This window comes from Melozone crissalis, unplaced genomic scaffold, assembly GCF_028551555.1.
Source record: "Melozone crissalis strain CALT ecotype California unplaced genomic scaffold, PUWL_Pcris_2 ptg000004l_1, whole genome shotgun sequence".
Lineage (NCBI taxonomy): Eukaryota > Metazoa > Chordata > Aves > Passeriformes > Passerellidae > Melozone > Melozone crissalis.
Genome location: NW_026535782.1, coordinates 7,658,620 through 7,680,459, shown reverse-complemented (window position 1 = coordinate 7,680,459; position 21,840 = coordinate 7,658,620). Strand labels below are relative to the sequence as shown.

General features: G+C 43.2%; 1 protein-coding gene across 1 annotated transcript in view; it reads left to right on the top strand.

Moving 5' to 3' along the window:
* Positions 1-21,197, top strand: part of CELSR1 (cadherin EGF LAG seven-pass G-type receptor 1) — a 164,956-nt gene extending 143,759 nt beyond the window's left edge. The window contains exons 23-35 of the mRNA XM_054274344.1: positions 233-359; positions 736-936; positions 4,316-4,490; positions 10,148-10,260; positions 11,559-11,638; positions 13,166-13,292; positions 15,188-15,313; positions 15,623-15,759; positions 16,193-16,296; positions 17,077-17,244; positions 18,110-18,352; positions 18,653-18,917; positions 20,217-21,197. Coding sequence (XP_054130319.1) covers positions 233-359; positions 736-936; positions 4,316-4,490; positions 10,148-10,260; positions 11,559-11,638; positions 13,166-13,292; positions 15,188-15,313; positions 15,623-15,759; positions 16,193-16,296; positions 17,077-17,244; positions 18,110-18,352; positions 18,653-18,917; positions 20,217-20,241 — 1,891 coding nt within the window. The 3' untranslated portion in view covers positions 20,242-21,197. The remainder of the gene's footprint in view (positions 1-232; positions 360-735; positions 937-4,315; positions 4,491-10,147; positions 10,261-11,558; positions 11,639-13,165; positions 13,293-15,187; positions 15,314-15,622; positions 15,760-16,192; positions 16,297-17,076; positions 17,245-18,109; positions 18,353-18,652; positions 18,918-20,216) is intronic.
* Positions 21,198-21,840: the final 643 nt, after the last annotated feature.

Here is a 21,840-nt window from a genome sequence, read left to right as displayed (position 1 = left end):
AACTCAAAACATACTGTTATAAACCCACCAAATCTGGCCAGCTATCTTATCAGAAACTACTTCAACTGAAGGCCTTTGATGATAGATGCTCTTTAAGGCAGATGACAGCTATAGATGATTCTGTCCTGTACTTGCAGTCCTCTCTGGTTGTGCAGCACAAGCTGCCACAAAGGGCAGAGGAAGGTGAGGGGAGATTGGAGGATGGTGCTCAGAAATGCCTTTTTCCCCACAGGATTGGCGGGACAGGTGCCTGGTCCTCCCGAGGGTGTGAGCTGTTTTCCAGAAACCACAGCCATATTGCTTGCCAGTGCAACCATATAACCAGCTTTGCTGTCCTGATGGACATTTCCAAACGAGAGGTGGGTGATGTCAGGTTCATGATTTTTGGAGACTTTCGTTTCCAAGAGCTTTGGAACAGAGCTTTGTGGGTGACTCAGGGCATTGCCAGCAGATCAGTCCCAGTGTCAGGAGTGTGTTGCCCATGCCTGGCAGCACCTGCCGCTGGGTTTGCTGAAAGGACCTTCATACTTGGTTGGTGCATCCTCTGGGTGCTGCCCATATGCACTCAACATGTTTAGCAGCTAAAGAGGTGGCGTCACCCACTCCTGTTGGTCCCTAAGTAAATCTGTATGTTGGCTCAGTATAATGAAAATATTGGCATCCTGAGTAGTAGATTTGATTGGAGGAAAGGGAAGGGAAAACCCCCAGAGTTCCTGTCAATCTGTCTTTCTACAGAATGGGGAGGTGCTTCCTCTGAAGATTGTCACTTACACAACCGTATCCATCTCACTGGCGGCTTTGCTGATCACCTTCATTTTGCTGGTCCTGATCCGCACACTGCGCTCCAACTTGCACAGTATCCACAAAAACCTGGTGGCTGCCCTCTTCTTTTCTGAGCTTGTCTTTCTTATTGGAATCAACCAGACTGAGAACCCGGTAAGACTTACTCTGTGTTCATTGCTAGAGTTGTTCTCAAGCTTTAAATCAGGGGGTTTGTATTGCAGCTTTTACCTTCTCCCATCTGTTTCACTTTCTCCTCTTTTTGGCTTCAACACTTACTTGAAAAACATCAGATTTTAATATATTCATGTGTGGTTGATAACATTAATAGCAATGGCAGGCAATAGGAGTATATCTTATTTTCAGAGAATATATGACAGCAGCCCTGTTGAAGGTTTATCCCAGGAACTGAACCTTAAATACTTATTTCTTCCTTCCTTTCCATCAGTGTGTTTTCTGTCTTGCTTTGCCTGTTCAGTAGGAGGCTCTCCAGTTTCACCTGCAGCAGGTACCTCCCAAGCCCAAATGGCTCCTGGTGTAGACTCACAGGTTGTCAGTGATGTGGTGCTGGTCAGGTGTTATATGCACATTGTGCACCCGCTGGCCATTCTGGAGAAGCCACTTGCCAGGCACAGGACAGCTTGCTACATTCAAGATTCAGTAGGATACCTGTCAGTTTGCTTTGTGCCTTCCAGACACAGGGGTTGTTGGCTTCAGCCCATCATATCTGTTGACAAAACTTAGTGCAAGGATCTCCAGCATTGTGCATGTCAAGAAATGCAAGTTATGAATAGATTGAGTATGAGATAGATAGATATAAACCACACGTGAAGTGTGTTCTGTACTGAAGACCTCATTGCTCTCTTAACTATGTGGCATTATATGTAGTCTTGCTGCTGTTCTTAGTAGCACCCATCCCAAAAGCCATGGCTGCCATTCAGACAGGTAAGAGACAGACAAGGGCTCCAGCACTGCCAGGCTCCACAGCTGTGCCAAACAAGCTGGACATAGATGAGGGATGGCATGCAACAAAATGTATGTCCTTAATAGATAGGAAAAATATTCAGAATGTTACTTTAGGGATTATCTGAACGCTGTGAAGAAAATTTATCTTCTAGAAATCCATTAATGTACATGTTTCAATCTAATTTTTGAGAGGGAAGTACAGTGTTGAGATCAAAACAAAATAGCAATAAAAAAATCATGCTGATTTCACATTATCCAAGCAACAGAAATAGGAGAATATGCCTACATTCAATGAATATCATCACCATCATGGCAGTGACACTGTGGTGCCTAAACACACAGCCTCATTTGCTGTCTAACTTAATCCTACACTGTCACTCTGGCTTCTAATAGCCACTTGAGCTATAACATGCATTTTTAAAAGTATCTAACCTTGACTAATTTCAGCTTCCAGTAACTGACTGCTGACAGGAACTTTTCCTGGTAAATTTGAGAGACCTCTCTTATAAAAACTGTCATGCCAGGAAACCTCTGTTTAATAGTATTTCTTTTGGAAAACTGTATAAAACTAAGATGCTGAAATTATTCAATTTCTAAGATTCAGGTTAGTCTGTTGGGTTTTTTCCTGGGCTTCTTCTCCCACTTTACCTTTTGAAAAACTATGAATGCCAAACTGGATAAAGCTTTCCAGCTGGTTGCATCACTTCCAATTCTGTATACCAATATTCCCCTTTACCAGGAATCCTGGTCCTTTTTCTGCTGCTGTGGTGAGATCTTCTGCAGTGACCTGCCCTCTGGGATATGGTCTCATGTCATGTGTGAACTTGTGTTGTCTTTGTTTCGTTATATAAATGTTTGCATACTAACATAACTTTGCTGAAAGGAGCTCACCTTGCCAATTGATACACAGCACTCTGTGTAACTTGACCTTTCCCATGCCTTGCTGAGCACACCACTCATTTTTCACTGCATTTCACTGGCAAGGGGTAGTTTCAGTTCTCCAGCGTATCTACTGAGGAGTTGGGGGCCAAGTCCACATCCCTACAGAATTTTACCAAAAATGATTCCATAAATGATGGCTCCTCATTTCCATATTAATTTCATAGTATCATGAAGTACCAAGCAGAGGTATATAAAAGCAGTAAAACAGTTCATTACATCAATACCACAAATCCTAATGGTTGTACTTGGTGAGATTGTTCTCTTTTACTCCTTCTCATTTCTATGCTTTGGGGCTCATGGTGTTATCATGTCCTGTGGGGTTACCAGGACTCAGTGAAACACCCCAAACCTTTAAACCATTTACACAAAGATCTTTAATTTATAGAATATATTTCATACAGTAGAAGGCTGCTCCTTACAGCCTACCCAGTCAATTTGAGAAGGTAGGAGGGCTGTAAGCCATGTCTGCTTGAGACAATTATTCATCTGTCTGTATGGAATGAGAGTTGTCTAACGAGTCATGCACTGATGAACATAAAGAGGTAAAGAATGCTGGAGCACAAATAATGCTGTGCTGCTTGGCACCCAGCCTGGCTTTTATGGGTTTCTGTAAATTAACAGTCACATTTCTGGGTGAGGTTTTAATCTTTCCCTGGACTATTGATAGAAAGTGATTTATTTTCTTTCTTTTTTCTTACCTGAAAAAGGTAATGTTCAGGGCAGCACTCTACTCATAAGCATGTGAGAATAGGAACAAGAAAAGCACTAGTTAGAAAGAGGGAAGAATGATGGTTTATTTAGTGAGCCACATTTTCAATAACACATGATGTTATAATAGTGCTGATGTAGTAAGTGAATCCAGAAAGTTGGCAGTCTTTGTATGATTCTTTTGCTCACTAAAGAGGTTAAATGTACATTAAACAGGGGAATGTACATATCTGAGCATTACACCCTGAAAAACCACTAAAAATTCATGCCAGAGTCCGAAAGCAGGGTCAGTGCTGCACAGGAACAAAAGGTTACAAAACACAATGTAAAACATTTTCAAACAAAAACTGAATGGTTGCACAAAGTTCTCTTAATTCAAGCTTATCAACAGATCCTTGGCAAAATTTTTGGTTGGCTTCTGAAAGGAGAAGGTTCGTCACAAGATTACAATTCAGGTGTCAGGTGCTTGAGGTCATTCTTGTTTCTTGTTTTTACTCATCAAACTGTTAAGTAGGGAGAGAAAATTGGTTAGCAGATATTACAGAAGGGCAAGTATCTGTAGGTCATAGGTTTCAAGGTGGCTATTTGATCACAAAGATGATTTCAGCTACCAGTGTGCCCATTGTAGCTGTTACTTTTAGTCTCACTGTGGACTTGGTCTCTGGTTTCAGCAGGTCCTTAAATTTTTCTGCTCTCAGCCTGACAGAGCTTCGTGATCCACTTTACTTTAAAAAAGCAAAATCTCTCACAGTATGGGCAGCTCTTCTTAAGCTCTGAAAAACTTAATTAAAGGCAGTATATTTGTTCTGCCAAAATCTTTTTATTACATTTGCCATTAGCTACATGGGGGGAACGAGTGACTCACCAGGTAGTGATTCAGAAGAGCAATTCTAATTTCCCTGCCCTTTCCCTTTTGCAGTTTGTGTGTACTGTGATTGCCATCCTCCTGCATTATTTCTACATGAGCACCTTTGCCTGGATGTTTGTGGAGCAGCTCCACATCTACCGGATGCTGACTGAAGTGAGGAACATCAACTTCGGGCACATGCGGTTCTACTACGTTGTTGGCTGGGGCATTCCTGCCATCATAACAGGTACCCTCAAGCACCCCAAAAAAGCTCAGTTTCCCTGCCATGTTCACTGCCCAGGTTCAGGGAAGTTATCCCATGTCAGACAGCTATGGGAGTTTTCCTGAAGCACAGCAGCACCAAGACACGTCTAGCAGAAGTCAGCCTGAATTTGGCAGATCTGTGTACCAAATGTTTGTTGCCCTAGCTGAAGTGATGCTGATGGTTATCAGAAACATAATTGCACAGATTAAACCAGGACTTGATAACATTGCTTGGGAATAACAGTATTTTTATTTGAACAACTTTGCCCATGGCTTTCAGAAATTTTCCTTCCCTGTGCTGGTACCTCCAGATATGGACACACTGTCTCTGGGGTAACTGCAGTGGCTTCAGAAGCAATGCTGCTAGCCCACAGGACATTACTGCCCTTCACTGGACATTCCCACTGCCTACAGTCAACCAGCAGTAAATACTTCTGAAGGGAATTTCAGTGGCTCTGTTTTATTTGGCATAAAACCAAGTTGGGAATACTAAAGCTGCCTTTTACTTAATTTCAGATACAAAGGCTGTAACTTTCAGCTGAGGAAAAGTAATGAAAATCTGGAGGCAGTAATCTTTTAAACCAGCCCAGAGTGATCCACTGGAACACATCCATCTCCACCCTCACTGTGCCTATTTTTGCCACAGACATTTCCAGTGTTACCCTAAGCACACGGTGCTGTGTTAATTCAGGCAGACAGCTCCTCAGGAACTGTGCTTCATGGAACAGTTGGAGTGGGCATTTTTGGTTCAACTGTTTCAGCATGTATCTGTTGCCATATGGGAAATCACATCATAGGCAGGCAGTTAACTTTTTTCCAATTAGTTTTATTTTTACAGATAATATCATACTGTCAGCAATGGCAGAAGTTTAGATATCTCTTAGATCAAACAAATAGCTATCACTCATGTACACTTGCAAAAATATTATGGAACAAGTTAGATTTAAAAATACATACTTGTTCTTTTTTCTGTGTGTTTTAAGAAGGTGTAATACGAAATCACAGCGTAGGCTGGTATAGGTTAATTCTCCCTTCAGGGAGCTGGTAAGTTTTTCCATATCATTTCGTGCCTACCTAATAATTTCTACTTCTATCAGTTTATAGTGGAAAGCAAAGCCTAGAAGGCTCTGCCATTTTAGATGTACCCCTGACACTTAAAACAGAAATTGTCCTTGAACTTCTGAAGCATTTCAGACCTATGTGACTTTTACCAGGACTACTGCAGTATTTTCAGGAACACTGAAGTGCAATCAGACATTTGGCAGCATCATTCCTAGGAGAAAAGAAGTATCATTAAATAAAAAAACTAATTAAATTTCAGAACTCACTATCTTTAGAAGAATTTTGTTGGAAGGAGTTTCTGTTTAAGGTTGCTTTCTCTCCTGAAATCTAAATTCAGACCTTCTCAACAGATATTTATGCAATTTAAATATCACAAACATACCATTTTAACATTTTTCTACTTAATTATTGCTCTCTGTGACATGGAACTATTTTGCACTTTAGAAATTTTCCAGGTTGTGTCCTGCAATTCAATCCCCAAATCTACTGAATTTGCAGTTCTGTTTAAATGAAAAGCCAGATCCCTATTACTGAGAAAGTCAGGGGATTTTGTGAAATGAAAGATAAGGAAAACTAAGCCTTCAGTTTGCCCTTCCAGGCTTATAAATCATCTGAGGAGAAAATTGTTTCTTCATAAATAGCACAATGTAGGATTTCTTGCCTCTAGATAACTTGTTACTGTACATATTTTAATTAAGCTTCTTTATAAATTTTAATTTATAAACAGCAAAAAGGTTCCAACTTCATAACATGAATCCTAAACATTATTTAAATTGATTTATGAGAGAAGGATTGTTTATTTTTCTTAGTTGTGCTATAGTCTAGATATGGGAAGAAATTTTAGTCTTGGGATATTAGAGGACTTTTTTATTTTAAAGACAAATACTATTTCATCTTCATCATAACTACCCTGAGAGGGGGAAAACCCCCCCAAAACTACAGTAGCCGTGGCTTTTTGTATATTATTTTTTCTACTTTATATGCTCAAACTGATATTCATTTCAAACTGGGACATAGTGGTCCTAAGACATCTGTGATGAGACCAAGCTACGTGACGAAGGGAACCTTGGCCTTTAGAGGAGGATAAAACTTAGTAAAATGTTTACTCCAGTGGGGAAGAACCACATTTAATCACAGCAGAGAAATGCAAAGTACCATGAATAAGAATAGGATAGAAGTTGGGAGAAAGCTTACGGCCATCAAAAGAGTGGGGATCTGGAATAGTCCTCCATTGGGAATGATAGTGGAACATTTTAAATCAACTTTAAACTTGCTCATTTTAAGGTGTAGTTTGATCCATCTTGGAGAGGGATTTTATGACTTCCTTGCCACAGGAGCAAAGGGCTGGATTTGGCACTCAGCAAGACCCCCCCCAGTTCTGCCTGTCTCTGTGGCAGCACACTAACTGCTCAACATATGTGTGCAGTGACTGCTTTGCCATGGAGACTGCAGCCCTTGTGTTAAAACAGGTTCCTACAGAGCCCTGAAACCAATGTCCCCCAGAAACTGGCACTTTTCAAATCCTAACCAAAGCAAATAATCAGGAGAGAATTGAGGCTGTCCCACAGCTGCCTGAGTCACTCATGGCTGCTGAGCCCTCAAGGGCTCAGAAGGGTCAAAACATGTCTCTCCTGCAGCCCTTGGCACACTCCTGTGTGTGTGCTGGGGGTAAGTGCTGATCTCCACAGGACTTTTGGCCATAGGACCAGCCCCAGTTCCTGCAAATGCTAGCAAGGTATCACTCAGCTTGCACACTCAGTCTGTTAAGGGCAACCAGGCTGCAGCATTTAATTGATGTGCCAGAATATTTCTCAGTATTACATTGCATTGGCTTAATTCTGCCTTCGAGTAAAGTGTTATTTCACGTGTTGTTGACTGCAGTAATATTTGACTCATGTACCTGAAGACTGCAATTTGCCCCATTTGTTTAATGGAGAACTTCAGAGTAGGATTTTGAGAGTAAAAAAACGTTGCTGTCTGCCAATTACTCACAGAGCCAGAGTCCCATTAATGGGAAAATCCAGTCCTGGGAAACAGACTGTATCCACAGAATTACATCTGTATAAAATACTTTATGGTCCCTTAATCATTTATGGCTAATTCTTTCTGGATGGCAACTGCTGAAGGGGGTGGTGGAAGGGCCAATGGGAGCAGGAAGGGAGACTAGTCCTATCTCATTCCACATTTCAGTGAAAACAGATCCAATATCCACTGCTTTGCCAAATAGCCAGTTTAGTTTTCATAGACCATAGGCCTGTACCAGATGTGAATATTGGCTGTGGGCCAGTTCTAAGCAGCAAGAGTGAAATGCAGCTACCTTTCCCTTTCTCAGTGTCCTTTCATCAAAGCATGCAGGCTTCAATTCAGAAAAAGATGACTCTTGTCATCTTTTTCTGAATTGAAATTCAGAAATGCACGAGCCCTCCTTGCAGAGAGCAGCAGCACTGTCAGCCTTGGCCCCTCTGGAGGCAGGACAGACGCTCATGGCCGTGGGTGCCCCCGTGCCCAGCCAGCATGCTGCAGCCACCTGCCATATGCCACTGGCCACAGGGATCACTCTCTGTGCCCTGGAGAGGGGAGATCTCTGCAGACAGGGTACACCTGTCTCAAAGGGGGAAAAGGATCTTTGCCCAGGAATTACAGGGCTCATTAAAAGAGCTTTAAGCCAGGTTTGAAGGGGGAAAGGGATAAAGCCAAGCTCACTAGAGGCAACTGAGGGCAGAATGCCAGTGTTTGTGGGATAGCATGCTAGTGACTCCTTCTGTCTGCCATCTCAGTGGAGGCAGGGCTTAGAGATCCATGTGGCAGCAAAGACACAGGTGTGTCTGTGTTAGAAACCATTGGGATGGTTACCTTTGTTAGAGAGTGTTCTGACTGTCTAGAGTTGGTGATAAAAGAATTGAGTGTTTATGGGTAAGAATCATCAGGAAGGATGAGACAGATACCACAGTGAGAATCTGTTAGACCATCCAACCAGAATGAGGAGGCAGAGGTCTGTTAGAGGCCTAACTCACAGAGTCTCTTGGGAGACAGTCATGAAGGGCCAAGGAGAGCAAATATTTTACAAGCAGCTGAGAGAAGTCTCACCATCACTACTCCTTGTTCTTGTGGGAGACTTCAACTTAACAGGTGTCTGCTGGGAATACATTACAGCAGAAGAGAGTCCCAGAGGTTCCTGGAGTGTGTGGAAGGAACTTCCTGATGCAGCTGATGAGTGAGCCAGCAAATGGAGATATCCCACTGGACCTGTTCATTGTGAGCAGAGAGGGACTGGTGGGTGATGTGATGGCTGGAAACTGTCTTGGACACAATGATAGTTTTCAGTTCTCTTAGAAGTAAAGTGGGGATTCAGCAGAACTTCCACCTTGGACTTCCACAGGGCTGACTTTGGTCTGTGCAGAGGCCTAACTCAAAAGTCTCTTGGGAGGCAGTCATGAAGGGCAAAGGAGTCCAGGAAGATGGAAGATCCTCAAGTAGGAAGCCCTAAAGGCACGGGAGGAGCCATGCTGACAAACCAATGGGGAAGGTCAGCCTGGAGCCAAGGGAAAAATGGAGGAAAAAGGAGGCAGCTCAGGAGGACTAAAAGGATGTTGTGATCATCCTCCTATACCAGTACTGGTGAAGCCACACTGTGAACCAGTTCAGTTTTGGGGCCCTTACCACAAGGAAGACATTGAGGCGCTGGAGCAAGTCCAAGAAGAGCTGGTGAAGGGTCTGGAACACAAGTCTGATAAGGAGCAGCTGAGGGAACTGGGGGTGTTTAGCCCAGAGAAAAGAAGTCTCAGATCTTTCACATAAGGGGACCCCTTATGTGAAAGGTCTTTTCCAACCTCAACAATCCCATGACTCTAAGATTTTGCAGGCCAAAGGCAAATCCCAGTCTATCACCATATGAGCAAGGTGTAGGTCACCAAGTCAGACAGCACTGTAAATCAGCAGGTGAATGTTGGGCTCAGAGACCCCCCTGGAATTGGCCAGGTTTTGAAAAATAAAATAATAGAAGGTGTGGTTTTTACTCAATTGCCTTGGGGCATTAACTCCATTTCAGACAGTGCTGAAAGCAGGGTGAGGTACCTGGGATGGCACTTCAAAATGAATCCCACCTGAGCTCAGGCACTTAACTCCCATAAGTTCCCAGGTTCCTTTGTCTCTGATGTTATTTTAGTGACAGCAAGTTAAGAATGCACTTTTTTTTTCATAGCATAGACATCTCCTCAGTTATGATTCATGTCATTCTGCTGCACAGGCTTATTGAAATTCCTCAACATGTCACTCACCCTCAAGGCTCACACTGTGTGAGAATGACTATAAAACTATGCTGAAACAGAATTAATTTGGGACTTGCATTTTTTGTCATTTTTATGTAGCTGAACTTTGTTCCAGTTGGGAAAACTCAGAGTATTGTTTGATATGAAGTAACCAGGATGAAGATTTTGATTTACAGAAGCTTTATTTCAATTTTTGCCTTCACAGAATTTCCTGTTGAATGAATTGCCATGATAATTTTGTTTATTTGAAACAACATTTGGCTATAGGCAGCACCTTTCTGATTTAGGTTTTCTCCACTTTGTGACACAGGGCTTGCTGTTGGTCTTGATCCACAAGGCTATGGGAATCCTGATTTCTGCTGGCTGTCTGTTCATGACACCCTGATCTGGAGTTTCGCTGGGCCCATCGTAATGGTTGTTGTTGTAAGTACGGGGAGTTGGCATCCAGAACTGTCTCTTCCTTGCTGCTACCTTTTCTCCTAAGTTTTGACAAACAGTAATCATGCAAAGCAACCATTTTCTTTACATTTGAAGCAAATGTACTTGAGTTTGCATCTATTTCTTAAACAGATAAGACATGAGCTAAGCTCCTGGAAATCAGAGGGCTGCTTGCCCGTATAAAGATTGCTTGTGAAGCAATGGCTTCTGGCTGTAGGGCCAGAAACCTATTTCTCATTTGCTTTGTTCCATTTTTGAAGGGTTGGTCTGTGAGATTAGTAAATAAAGCAACAAAATGAGGCATAACAAGTCACTTCATCCAGAAGTCCTAAAGGAATATTAAATATTTCCACTTTCAGAAATTTTAAAGAATGGGCTGCTGTTTAACTTTTCCTTACAGCTTCTCCATCAAAGTAACACCAGAAGATAAATAGTCATGTTTTGATTCTTATCTTGAATGCCAAAGGCAAGTTCTGGTCTCCTTGCCTCAAAAAGCCGACCTAGAAGCAGTGTAGGTTATGGTCACAAACCTTCAGAGACATGGGACAGCCCCCACCAGAGGACCAAGTGGAGTCTTAAGCCTAGAGAAATGAAAGCTGCAGAGAAGGGAGGAAGGAGGAGCCTGTAATGGTGTGTTGGTCTGGAGAAAATCGCTATGGACCCAACCATTCAAATCTTTCCCAACACAAGCAGTACCAGGAGGTGGCAGATCTAGCAGAAACCGGACAAGCTGCATCATTTCTCCATAGCATTTTAAGTTAGAAATTCCTAGAAACAGGACAATGGCAGTGATAAAACTCTACATGGTTTTGGAAAGTGAGTGATGAGACAAATTCTCAGCATTAATATTCACTACAAGTGATTAAGTACAAATGCACCACCAACCTAGAACCTCCCAGCTGACATGGAAATCAGTGGAAACTGGAGGTTTATTTAGAGTAATTATCACTGTATGATCTGCTAGAAAATATTCCTAAATTCTGGTTTGACCAACTGAAACAAGAGGCTGGGCTGAGGAGGACACTGATTTGGACAAGGACAGCCATTCTTTCCCTCAAGCATCTTTGCATAGGGTTGTCTTACTGGGTTTCAAGTGCCAGGATGTCCTTGACTATGTTGCCTTGAAACAAGGTGAATCTTGGAATTTAGAGACCTGTAAGTTGAACAAGAAATATTCTTGGTGCCACAAACCACTTTAGGATAAAAATTGCATTGCTATTGAAAATAAAGCTGTAACAAAGTTACAGAAAGAATCCATGCTGTTATTTCAATTTGTTTTTCAGATAAACACTGTCATTTTTATACTAGCAATGAAAGCGTCATGCAGACGAAGGCAACGTTCATTTGAAAAAACAGGAGTCATGTAAGTTTCAGTTCAAAAACCTGTAGACATTCTAACCAGAAATAATAAAAACCAGAATTGCCTAAAATCAAGTTTTGGAGCAGGAAATAAAAATGTTTTTTTGAAGGAGAATGTTGGTAGAGGCATTTGGAGCTGCTTCACCTCACCCTCTCCTGGGGTTCCCTTGGAGATCCTGTAAAACTTCCACCATGGTGCTCTGCACCACCAAGTGTAGGCAGGAGAAAGGAGAAAGGAAAGATCTATCCTCCAGGTGGTGTCATTGTCTCTTCTACACTGTCACTTCACCTCTGCCCATGGCATGCCCAGGTAAACATCATTCTGGGTCTCCCTGTGCTTGTCCATGGCTCAGAAGGGTCTCCCCTCTCAAGTGTCTGGTTGCCAGCTGTGTCATGGCAAAGATCCACTGACATTCCCATGCTGCGGGCCAGCCTCCCTGCATCCCATGCTCAGTGGGATGAGCAGCATTGCAAGTTGCAGCCTGCCACCTTCCTGAGCTGTTGTGACAGCCTGTTCTCATTAACATCTGTTTTGCCCAAAGCTCAGAATTTACCTGTGAACTCAAATGTGATTAGCTAGTGGCAGTACAGCCCCTTGGATTCTGGTTTATTTTTTCCAACGAGGTAGCTGTATGAGATTTCAAATGGCTGCTTTTCATTTTTGTTTTTCAGCTCCAGCTGTAGGGTACTATGTACACACTTGGCATGGCTTTTCCACCCCTGGTGTCCCTGGAGCTGGACTTTGTGGTTCTCTGAACCCTAACCCTAACACTAAGCTTAATGAAAACTAGAATCTGAGTGTGAGCTCCCTGGCAACATGGGTGGCCCAGTTAATAACAGTGTGGGAGGAGCAATGTTGGTGCAGTGCCATGCTCCCCTTGGCATGCCCTTTCCAGCCCCAGTTTCCATGCAGCTGTTGGCTTTGTGCATTCTGAATCCTGACCCCAGTAGTGTCTGGGTGTTGAGGATGAGGTCTAAATCTCCCTAAACCAAGGAATATAACTGCTACATAATGGCAGCAGTTTTACTCATTAAATAAAACTTTTGCCACTAGATTTGTTTCTGTCTTTTGAAAAGTGTCTGTGGAAATCGTATTTTTAAGCAAAGAAAATTTCCCTGACTGCCCTCAATCCAAAACCTTGGGTAGTATCTTTGGGAAGGAATGTGAGAGTGAAGGTGACAAACTGAAATGAGATGGACATGGCCATTTACTGCCCAGATGTGTTCCTCAGAGTCATCAAGGCTGAAGAGCATGGGCTTGTAAAACAGTCAGATTTGTTTGAAGAAAGACTTGGAAATGAACTTGGAAAGAAATCACTTTTTTAACATGAACACGCTAAGCTGTGGAGTGTTGCTGTGAGAGAGTTGGAAAGTTGTGGAAACTGGGATTTGGTGAACACTGCCCTAATTTTCCCAAAATGCTTTTCCAGTTGCCAAGTTGTTGGGCACATAGCACCATCCATGGGGAGAAGTTGGGCTGTTCTGTTGTATCCCACCACACTGCAAACGCCCATCTGTGCTTGCTTTACAGCCCTGTGCTGAGGACAGCGTTCCTGCTGCTGCTGCTCATCAGTGCCACGTGGCTGCTGGGGCTCATGGCAGTCAACAGTGACGTCATGACCTTCCACTATCTCTTTGCCATTTTCAGCTGCCTGCAGGTAAGTTGGGTAGCATCTTGTCTGTGGTAGACTCTGATGAGCACACTTCTGCACTCAGACCTCCAAAAACCTGCTCAGCATGAGCTAACTTAAGAAAACAGAGATCTCAAGGCAATTTTTGCTTTCTCTTCTGAAGGAGAGGGTTCTTTTCACCAAAACTATAATTTAGAGTAATTACGTCTCTCACTGTTAGTCATTCTCAAGGTAAGTGCACTACCATAGTAACCTGTGACAGTAGGCAGGTATACCTCTGTCATTCTAGAGACAAATTCTTTGTTACTGTGTTCTGTGTTCTCATTCTTAAGTCATCCTGTTGCTATTGCAAATCAGAAACTGCTACATTTCACCCAGAGTCAATGGCTCCAAGTTCAAGGCTTCCACAAATTAAGTTACTGTTTAAAGAAATGAGACAAATAAGGATTTTCAAATGCAATGTGAGCTGTATTATGGTTTTCCTGGGTTGCCTGTCCCAGTTTACACAATTGTTGATTAAAGACGCAGAAAATAGGAGACCTGGCATGGAAGTAGTGACAGAGCTTGATGTGGTCACATTTTGAATGTGACCTAGGATGGCAGTAACTGCCCTAGCAGGTGCCTGCAGTACTAAAACAGCTACTGCAGGACACTCAGCTGCAGCACAACAGCCACAACTTGCAGCCACAGAGAAAGCAAAGTCTGATGGGTCCCCTTTGGAGACAGCTCTCAGTGCCCTGGAAGCACAGCAGATAGTTCAGCCTGGAGCAAGATTATTTTGCCACTGCAACTAGTGTGCTCTGTAATAAATGCACCTACTCAGGCTATAAAACCAGGCTTCCACAAATCTAAAATAAAACTAAATTAAACATAAACCTGATGAAAGTGACAAAGGTCACCAGCTGGAATTCTCCAAACTTGCCCAGAAAGGCACAGTGGTATGTGGCATTTCACATCACTGCCTTCTTTGAACTTAGGTTTTTAAAGAGACATTTATGTGAATTTTATTAATGAATAATCCCAAAGTGCTAGTGCCAGCTAAGATCACATTTGATTGAATGTTAAGAAAGTGAGCTTTAAGTTTAAAGTTACTCTAAGTCAATTGCTTTGGCTGAAATCATGAAATTCGGGCTTCTTATGATGTTGGTACAGCTGCAACTTCATGAGTATTGACTTTTCTACACTGTGTGTCCAACCAAAGTTGATAACAATTTGGCAGCTGCATTAATTCCCTCAGAAGTACATCTGAAGGCACACGTGTGTGTGCTGTGCCCCCAGCAAAAGCTGTTAATGTGTGTTCCTGGCAGCCAATAACTGCCCAGCCCTGGGGACTTTGCTGATTTTCCCACCAGAGGTATTGCTTAACCAAGCAACTTCGGCAACAGGAGTTGGGACCTCTCTGCTCCCAGTACCTCTTCACATCTCACAAGGCTTTCTAAAATTCTCTTAGATGCAGTCTTAAGGGCTCCTTTCACAGAAGTTGCCTAGTTCCAGAGACTTTCACTAAAGGCTGTGATATTTTTCATGTGCTGCTGTTGATTTTCTCTCATCATCTGTGTAAAAGCTCCAAAATCCCAAATTCTAAAATCTCTGCAATTTTCTAGTGGGACATTGAGGCTCCCTTTGGATTTCTTCCCAAATCAAACTCTGCTCTGTAAATTCTGGAGAAATGCATATTTCTGTATATTTTCCCAGGCCTTTAATGCACATTTGAACTTGGAATCAAATGATGAAGAAGTGCTAGGAGATCAGTCAATACTGTTTCAGTCAAGAAAGAAAATAGTTACTGCTTTTGAAATACACCATGATGGACTACAAACTAGAATTCAGGGGTTGTTTCACAAGGAGTGTTCTCTAATATCTATATTTGCAATATGGTGGTAGTGAAGCATTTACATTTTCCTCTCTCTAAAATTATCCAGGGGCTGTTCATTTTCTTCTTCCACTGTGTTTTTAACAAAGAAGTGAGAAAGCACTTGAAGAACACTTTAACTGGAAAGAAACCTCTTCCAGATGATTCCGCTGCAACAAGAGCTACATTGTTAACAGTAAGGAAAAAAGCAATGGGAGAACAAAAACATCCTCTTGCTGGCAGAAGTTACCTAAAATAAACTTAGAGGTGGCTTATCTGTAATTAAGTGGACTGAATGATTGCTTTCACTGACTTGTACAAAGACTACTGATGGCTTCTCTCAAAAGTTTTTATTATTATTTTAATTGAAACCTTCAAGAGAAAATAATTCTTTCCCTTGGCATCAAAACCCATTTGGTTCTTTGAAACTTAATACATTTGTGGGTAACATGAGCTTCTGGAAGGATCATTCACTGTGGCTTTATGTCTTTTTTTCCCCTTTCAGCGATCTCTGAACTGTAACAACACGTATATAGAAGAGCCAAACATGTATCGCACAACAATGGGGGAATCCACTGTCTCCCTAGAGAGCACCGTCAGGTCAGCCAAGAGCCACAATAGCTACCTTGCTTATATTCTCAGGTAATCTGGTGGCAGGTGCATGGCTTTCAGGTGCTTGCCTTTCCTTTTTTATTGCTGTTGTGGAAACCAGAGCTCTGGTTCAAATGCTACTTGGTTTATGTCTTAACAGTTCTGTTTCATGTGACTGTCATTCTCCTTGGTGCATTTTCTGTTGCATGTGTCTTTGGGGCAGGATTCCAGCAGTGCAGTGGTTAACCTAAGAGTGATGTTACCTATATGGGCCCACCTGCTTGCCTGTTATAATCCAGATGTGTCTCAAGGAGCACAGTTTAGCTCATTAGCTTTGGGCTTTTTCAGAGTGTGATTCACATGGCACAAGGCAGATAGCCACATCAGGATAACCTCTGTCTCACCCTAAAGTGACTGTGCATGTCTGCCTTGTTAAAAACAACAAAGTGACCAAGAAGGTTGCCCTCTGTTTTTCTTCTCAAAGGGATGAGGCTGCTCATAAACTCAGTGGATCCTCAAGTCAAGCAAGGGCTGGTCAGACTGAAGCAGATTCCTCCATTTTTCATAGGAATCCGTCCAAATCCAATGGTAAGAATAATTTCTAAATGCTTTGACCTATTTGTGCAACTTCTTCTCATCACTTTCCATGAAGTCTTCTGTAACAGAAAGAATAGTTGAAATAATTAGATGATCTCATTCTCATTATGCTATTGGCAAAACAAGCTGTGCAATGGCTGTCTTACAAGGAAATCCTGGAATGAAAGTATCATATATCTGCTGCTTGTGATGGTTTAATTTTTATCTTATGCTGTCACAGCTATTGACAGTTTATGGAGTCTCCTTTCTTTCTCACAAATTATTTTAGTTGGAGAAATTTTAATATTTGAGGCAATATTCTCCTTTACTGCTCTGTGGTTTGTACAATGATGAGAAGTGCCTCTTGTCTGATTTCCTTTCATTTTGGTCTTGACATTCAATTTTGTTTCCTTGTAGTAGTTTTTAAGTTAAGTTCATTTCAGATTCTTGGTATTTTTAGATATCTTCTTTTGCCTGTGTGTTGTGCTCATTGAGATCCAATAGAATTACTGTTCTGCACGTTAAATAGGGAAAAATACGTTCCCACTCTGTTCTGCATGTCCTGTACTTGTAAAAGGTCCTGCCCACTAGCTGAGCTGAGTGGTTGTGCTTCCCAGTGGTTGTGCTGCCGTCCTTCTGAGTTTATCCTAAATACACTTACAGATGTAAGAGCTCATTCCTGTCATGGCCTGGACCAATGCCTGCCTTTCCTTTCTCTTGTGCATTTGTCAGGTAGATTTGTTGAACTCCCATTTACACTGTCACCCCTGTGTTTCCCATGCACGTTTGCAGAGCACGACTCAGACTCTGACAGCGAGCTGTCCCTCGATGAGCACAGCAGTTCTTACGCCTCCTCCCACTCATCCGACAGCGAGGAGGACGGGCTCGAGGCAGAGAAGAAGTGGAACACATCTACTTCCAAAAACAATGAACATGGCCCACTCCACAGCACACCCAAAGGTACCCCCAGTGTGAGGGGAGGGCAGTGGTGCTCTAAAATAGCTTTAGATCAAATGGGATAAATTTGCCATGCTACTATGCGACTGAGGCAGCATGTCTGCCTCTGTGCCTTGCTTCTGTGGAGATCCTTATTGTTTCCAGTTTAGAGACCTTTCTTCTTCCAAAGCCTTGTTCACAGACTGAGTACAGAATCACACAGAATTGCACAGAATGCTGAATGCCTTAAGGCAGGCAGCTTTGCAGGCAGTCCCCAAAGCACTTGGACATGGCATTACCAAGCCAGCAAAATCTAATATGAAAAAGAGGAGAAAGAAGGCACTTGTTTTGAGGGCAGGGGGAAGAAATGCCTGCCTCTCCTCATGCAATAAAGGCATTAGTGTTGGGGAGGTCCTGGACCTAAAGAGTTGGCAACCACTGACCATTAATATAATTTCTGCGGGTCAGGGTGCAGGCATTTCTAAACATAGTTGATCTTCTCCTAATGAAAGGCAACTTTGAATGACAAACATCCAGGCTGTGTGCTGTGGAACTTCACAGATACAGCACAGGGTGCCTGGAGTGCCCTCAGCCTTCAGAAACTAACCTCTCCAAGGAGGGATCTCTGATCCTGGAGAGCTGAGAGGGTGGGTTTGCCTCACACTTCTCCATAATTGAGCTGACAACCTCACTCTGAGAACGGGTTTGCCATCCTACCAGGTGATTTTTGGGGATTTAATGCACCCCGAGAGCAGTGCAGTCCAGCAAGGAACTGACTGAAAGATTGCTCTGGTTTGATACATAGCCCTTCTCCAGCCATAGAGGCCAGGCAGTGGTTGAGAGAAGATATCAAAAGTGTTTTTTGAGCTAGTGTTTTTTTGCATTGCAGTTGATACCCTTCCCAATCATGTGAAACCCTATTGGCCCACAGAGTGCGTAACAGCCAGCGATGGCGAGGACCCCGGTAGGAAACAAAAACTCAAAGTAGAGACCAAGGTCAACGTAGAGCTTCACAGGGAAAACCAGGTGAACCACAGCAATGAAGCACCCCAGGACAAGGAGAATGAAGGGCAGCAGAAGGAGAACAGACCTCTGGCCCACCAGAATAACCAGCAGCCGGAACAGAGGAAAGGTAGCACAGCCAACCCAGCCTCACTGTTGGATTGGGAGACTGGGGGGCTAATGAGCATTAATTAGTTTAAAATGTAGCTCTCTCAGGGAAAAATACTTTCCAAATGGCTCCAACCTGTGTAGCCAGATACACCATGGGAAGCTAGTAGGTAGTTGCTGTAGTCTAATCTGTTGGTTATGAAATGAAGTGCCAAACTAGAAATCTTAGTAAGAAATAGAGACTGTAACATCAAGCTTAGCTTGATAAATTAACTTACTGATACACTTAAAAAATTTTATTATTTCCTCTTTTCCTTCATAGGCATCTTAAAAAATAAAGTTACCTACCCTCCCCCACTGGTGGATAAGAATATGAAGAACCGCTTGCGGGAGAAGCTGTTGGATTACAATCAGAGCACAGTCTCATCCAGGACTACTTCCCTAGGGACAAACGAGGGGCTCCGCTCTCCTTCGGACTCAGGGGTAACGGTGAAAAACGTTCGGAGGGAGCAGTCTCGAGACCAGCTCAACGGCATGGCCATGAGCCTCCACGTGGCAACAGGACATGCTGACACCTCAGACTCAGAGTAAGTGCCACATTGGGATGCCCTGGCTGACCTCCTATGGTCTCAGCCTTCACCTTCCAACCCCAGACTCACACATGAACAAAACTTTCCTCTGGGAACTGGCCAGAGTCCTTCACCAATGACTGTCTTGATGGTTTACCCATACTGTGTCCCCAGGCCATGAGGTTTCATCCTCAGAGAAGGCCAAAACAGGTATCATGGGCAAGACACCTGTGACTGGGTCACCCTGGCATGCTCTGAACTGGCAGGCTGATGTGGTACTGGCACCCTTGGACAGGAGCAGCCTTGCTCTGCCCTCCCACCCTGCCAGGATTGAGTGGGGAAAGGCACAAGGCTGTGGGGGGCATGGTGTGAGCATCCATCTGGGCAGAGGAAACAATGGCTGAGGCAGGAGACCCCAAGGCTGGAGAGAACACCAAGCTACTGATCCTAAATTACCAGGCATGTGATTCCCACCAGCTGCATGGCAATCAGTGTGTGAATTTACCACTGTAAACTAAACAAATATAAACAAAAGGCTGAGCAAGCTCTCAGCCAAAGGGGATGCTCAGAAACCTCATTATTCATCATAATTCTTGCGTTTCAAATTATGACAACAGCCGTATGTAAGGTCTCTGCAGGCATTTTATGCATATAGGCTCATTTTCTATTGACGTGACTAACAGTCTTATTCTTTCACCAAACCAAGAGAAAATTTCTCACCCAGCTTTAACTCTGGCACTGTCCCACCAGGCTTTAAATACCCCTGTTGTCTGGTGCACAGGCCATTCCCACCTCACTATAAAAGCACATGTTTAGATTGCTGGGAGTTGGCTGATGAAATAGATCCTAGTTAGCCAGGAAACATGGATGTTTTGAATAAGCCATAACTGAATAAGCTGCTACCAGGTAACACAGTCATTACTGGAGAATAGCTCACCAGCTTGTACTAAGCAACTGTGTTATCTCCAGAGCTTTGGCATAATGGAAAGCTCTGCTGTTGGCAGCAGATTGCGTGAATCTGTCTGATACACCAGGCTTCTAGCAGCTTGTAAGATCTGTGTGTGAACCTTGTATGCTCAGCAAAGCATTAGACAAATACAAGCCCTATGTGGAAGTTCACTAAAGCATTTCTGTTGTGTACTGCCTGAAATTGTTTCTCCCAGCTGGTCTTCCCCTCTAGGACAGCATCCCCCTTGCAAGCATGGTAACTTCACAGAGCATGAGCCCTTACTAAGAAGGATTAGGTGGGTTTGGGTGGAGTGGTTTGCCTGTGCCTGTTTAACCCTGAGCCTGCACGATCCCTTCTCTCACTAACAGCGGCAGTAATGAAACTTCAATTTGAACCATCAGGAAATTGTGATCGCCTCTGCACGGTTCCGCCCCTCGCTGCGCTGCCGCCTCGGACTCCACCAGAGTGGCCACACGGTGAGGAGGATGAGGTGGGCATCCACTCCCACGTGGCTTCACCTTCTGGCAGAATCCTGACTGCTCCTGGCACAGACACAGTGCCCAGCTGCCCTGGCAATAAGGGCTCTGTGTGGTACGCTCCTCCCACAGGAACCCACGCTGGAAACATGGAAATGGAAACGGGGTGCACTGTGATGGACAGATACCTGTGCACGGTGCAGGCAGTGCTGCAGGGCTTGCTTGTTACCGGGGAGAAGCAAGGAAGAACACATTGCTTCCTAGTGGACCTACAATAAGCCTGAAGACAAGCACTAGGAGGTGTCTCTTGTGGAGTTTTGATGGCTACAGAGTGAACTCTTGAGGTTGCTGAGCTGTAGGGAGGAATATTGCAACAAGTGTCCTTTGGTTTCTATGCCAGCATCTCTGTCCACCCCTCTATGGACACGTCGTCTTAAGAAAAAAAATCCTTTATATATATATATATATAAAAAGTGTAGATACTTTTATATATTTTGTATGGTGTTGCTAAAGAAAAAGTTCCTTTGTATATTTTACATTTATACTGATCTTCTTAATTTGATAATAGGAAATCAATTAAAAAGATGTTTTGATATTTTTTATATGAACATTGCACAATTTTACTTGAATTTGGCGTTTGATAAGTAACTGAGGTTTGCATGGAAGCCACCTTCAGACACAATGCAGTTTTCAAAGTAATACAGTAAAGATTACATCAAAGCCTATGACTGTAATTTATAAGTTTGGTTAACAGATTTTGGAACACTTTGAGGGCACAGTATGTTTTACTCATAACCTCTTCTAAAACCTACAAAAATTTCTTTTTTCATTTTTGGTATTTTAATCTCTTCTCACAAGTGCATTGAAGTGTTCAGAAACTGAACTTCAGGACTACACGTCTTTGTGTAAAGTTTCAACACAGTCCTTGTCTGGAAGAAGTCAAATCAGTACTTCCCTTACTAAGAACAAGAAAATAATTGGTGTGATTGTATGGCTGTGCAACAAACCAGCACTCTGCATGTCCCAAGGAGAGGGCCCTCCTCCCATGGGTCAAGTTCTGCCTCAGGTGCAATATTTTTTTTCCTCTTTTGCGCTCACTGGATTCAGCACATGGCTAATCAAAGCAGAAATACAAGACTTAAAAGATGTCCAGATTTGTCTGCCCGGCTCTTTGACAAAGCCCTGGCCTTCTTGATATTTCAGAAAGCTCATGGAAGGCTTAAGGTTTCATGTTGCCCACAAAATGTGCTGGTTTCACAAGTCAAGCATGACCTGTCTGCTGTCTTCACCTTCCTGCAATGTTTACAAAAAGAGGAAAAGTAAGATGTGAGAAAGTTTTCATCCAGCAGTGTGAGGCAGAGCTCAGCCAGTGGCTCCTATGGTGGGAATACATGACTCCAAGATGACAATGGTGTGCCTGTGCCTGCTCTCTGCCAACAAGGCTCTCAGGAGCTCCTTGCTCACCACAGCAGCCCTGGCTGTTGTTTGTGCAAATTGTGGAAGAGAAGAAACAGAA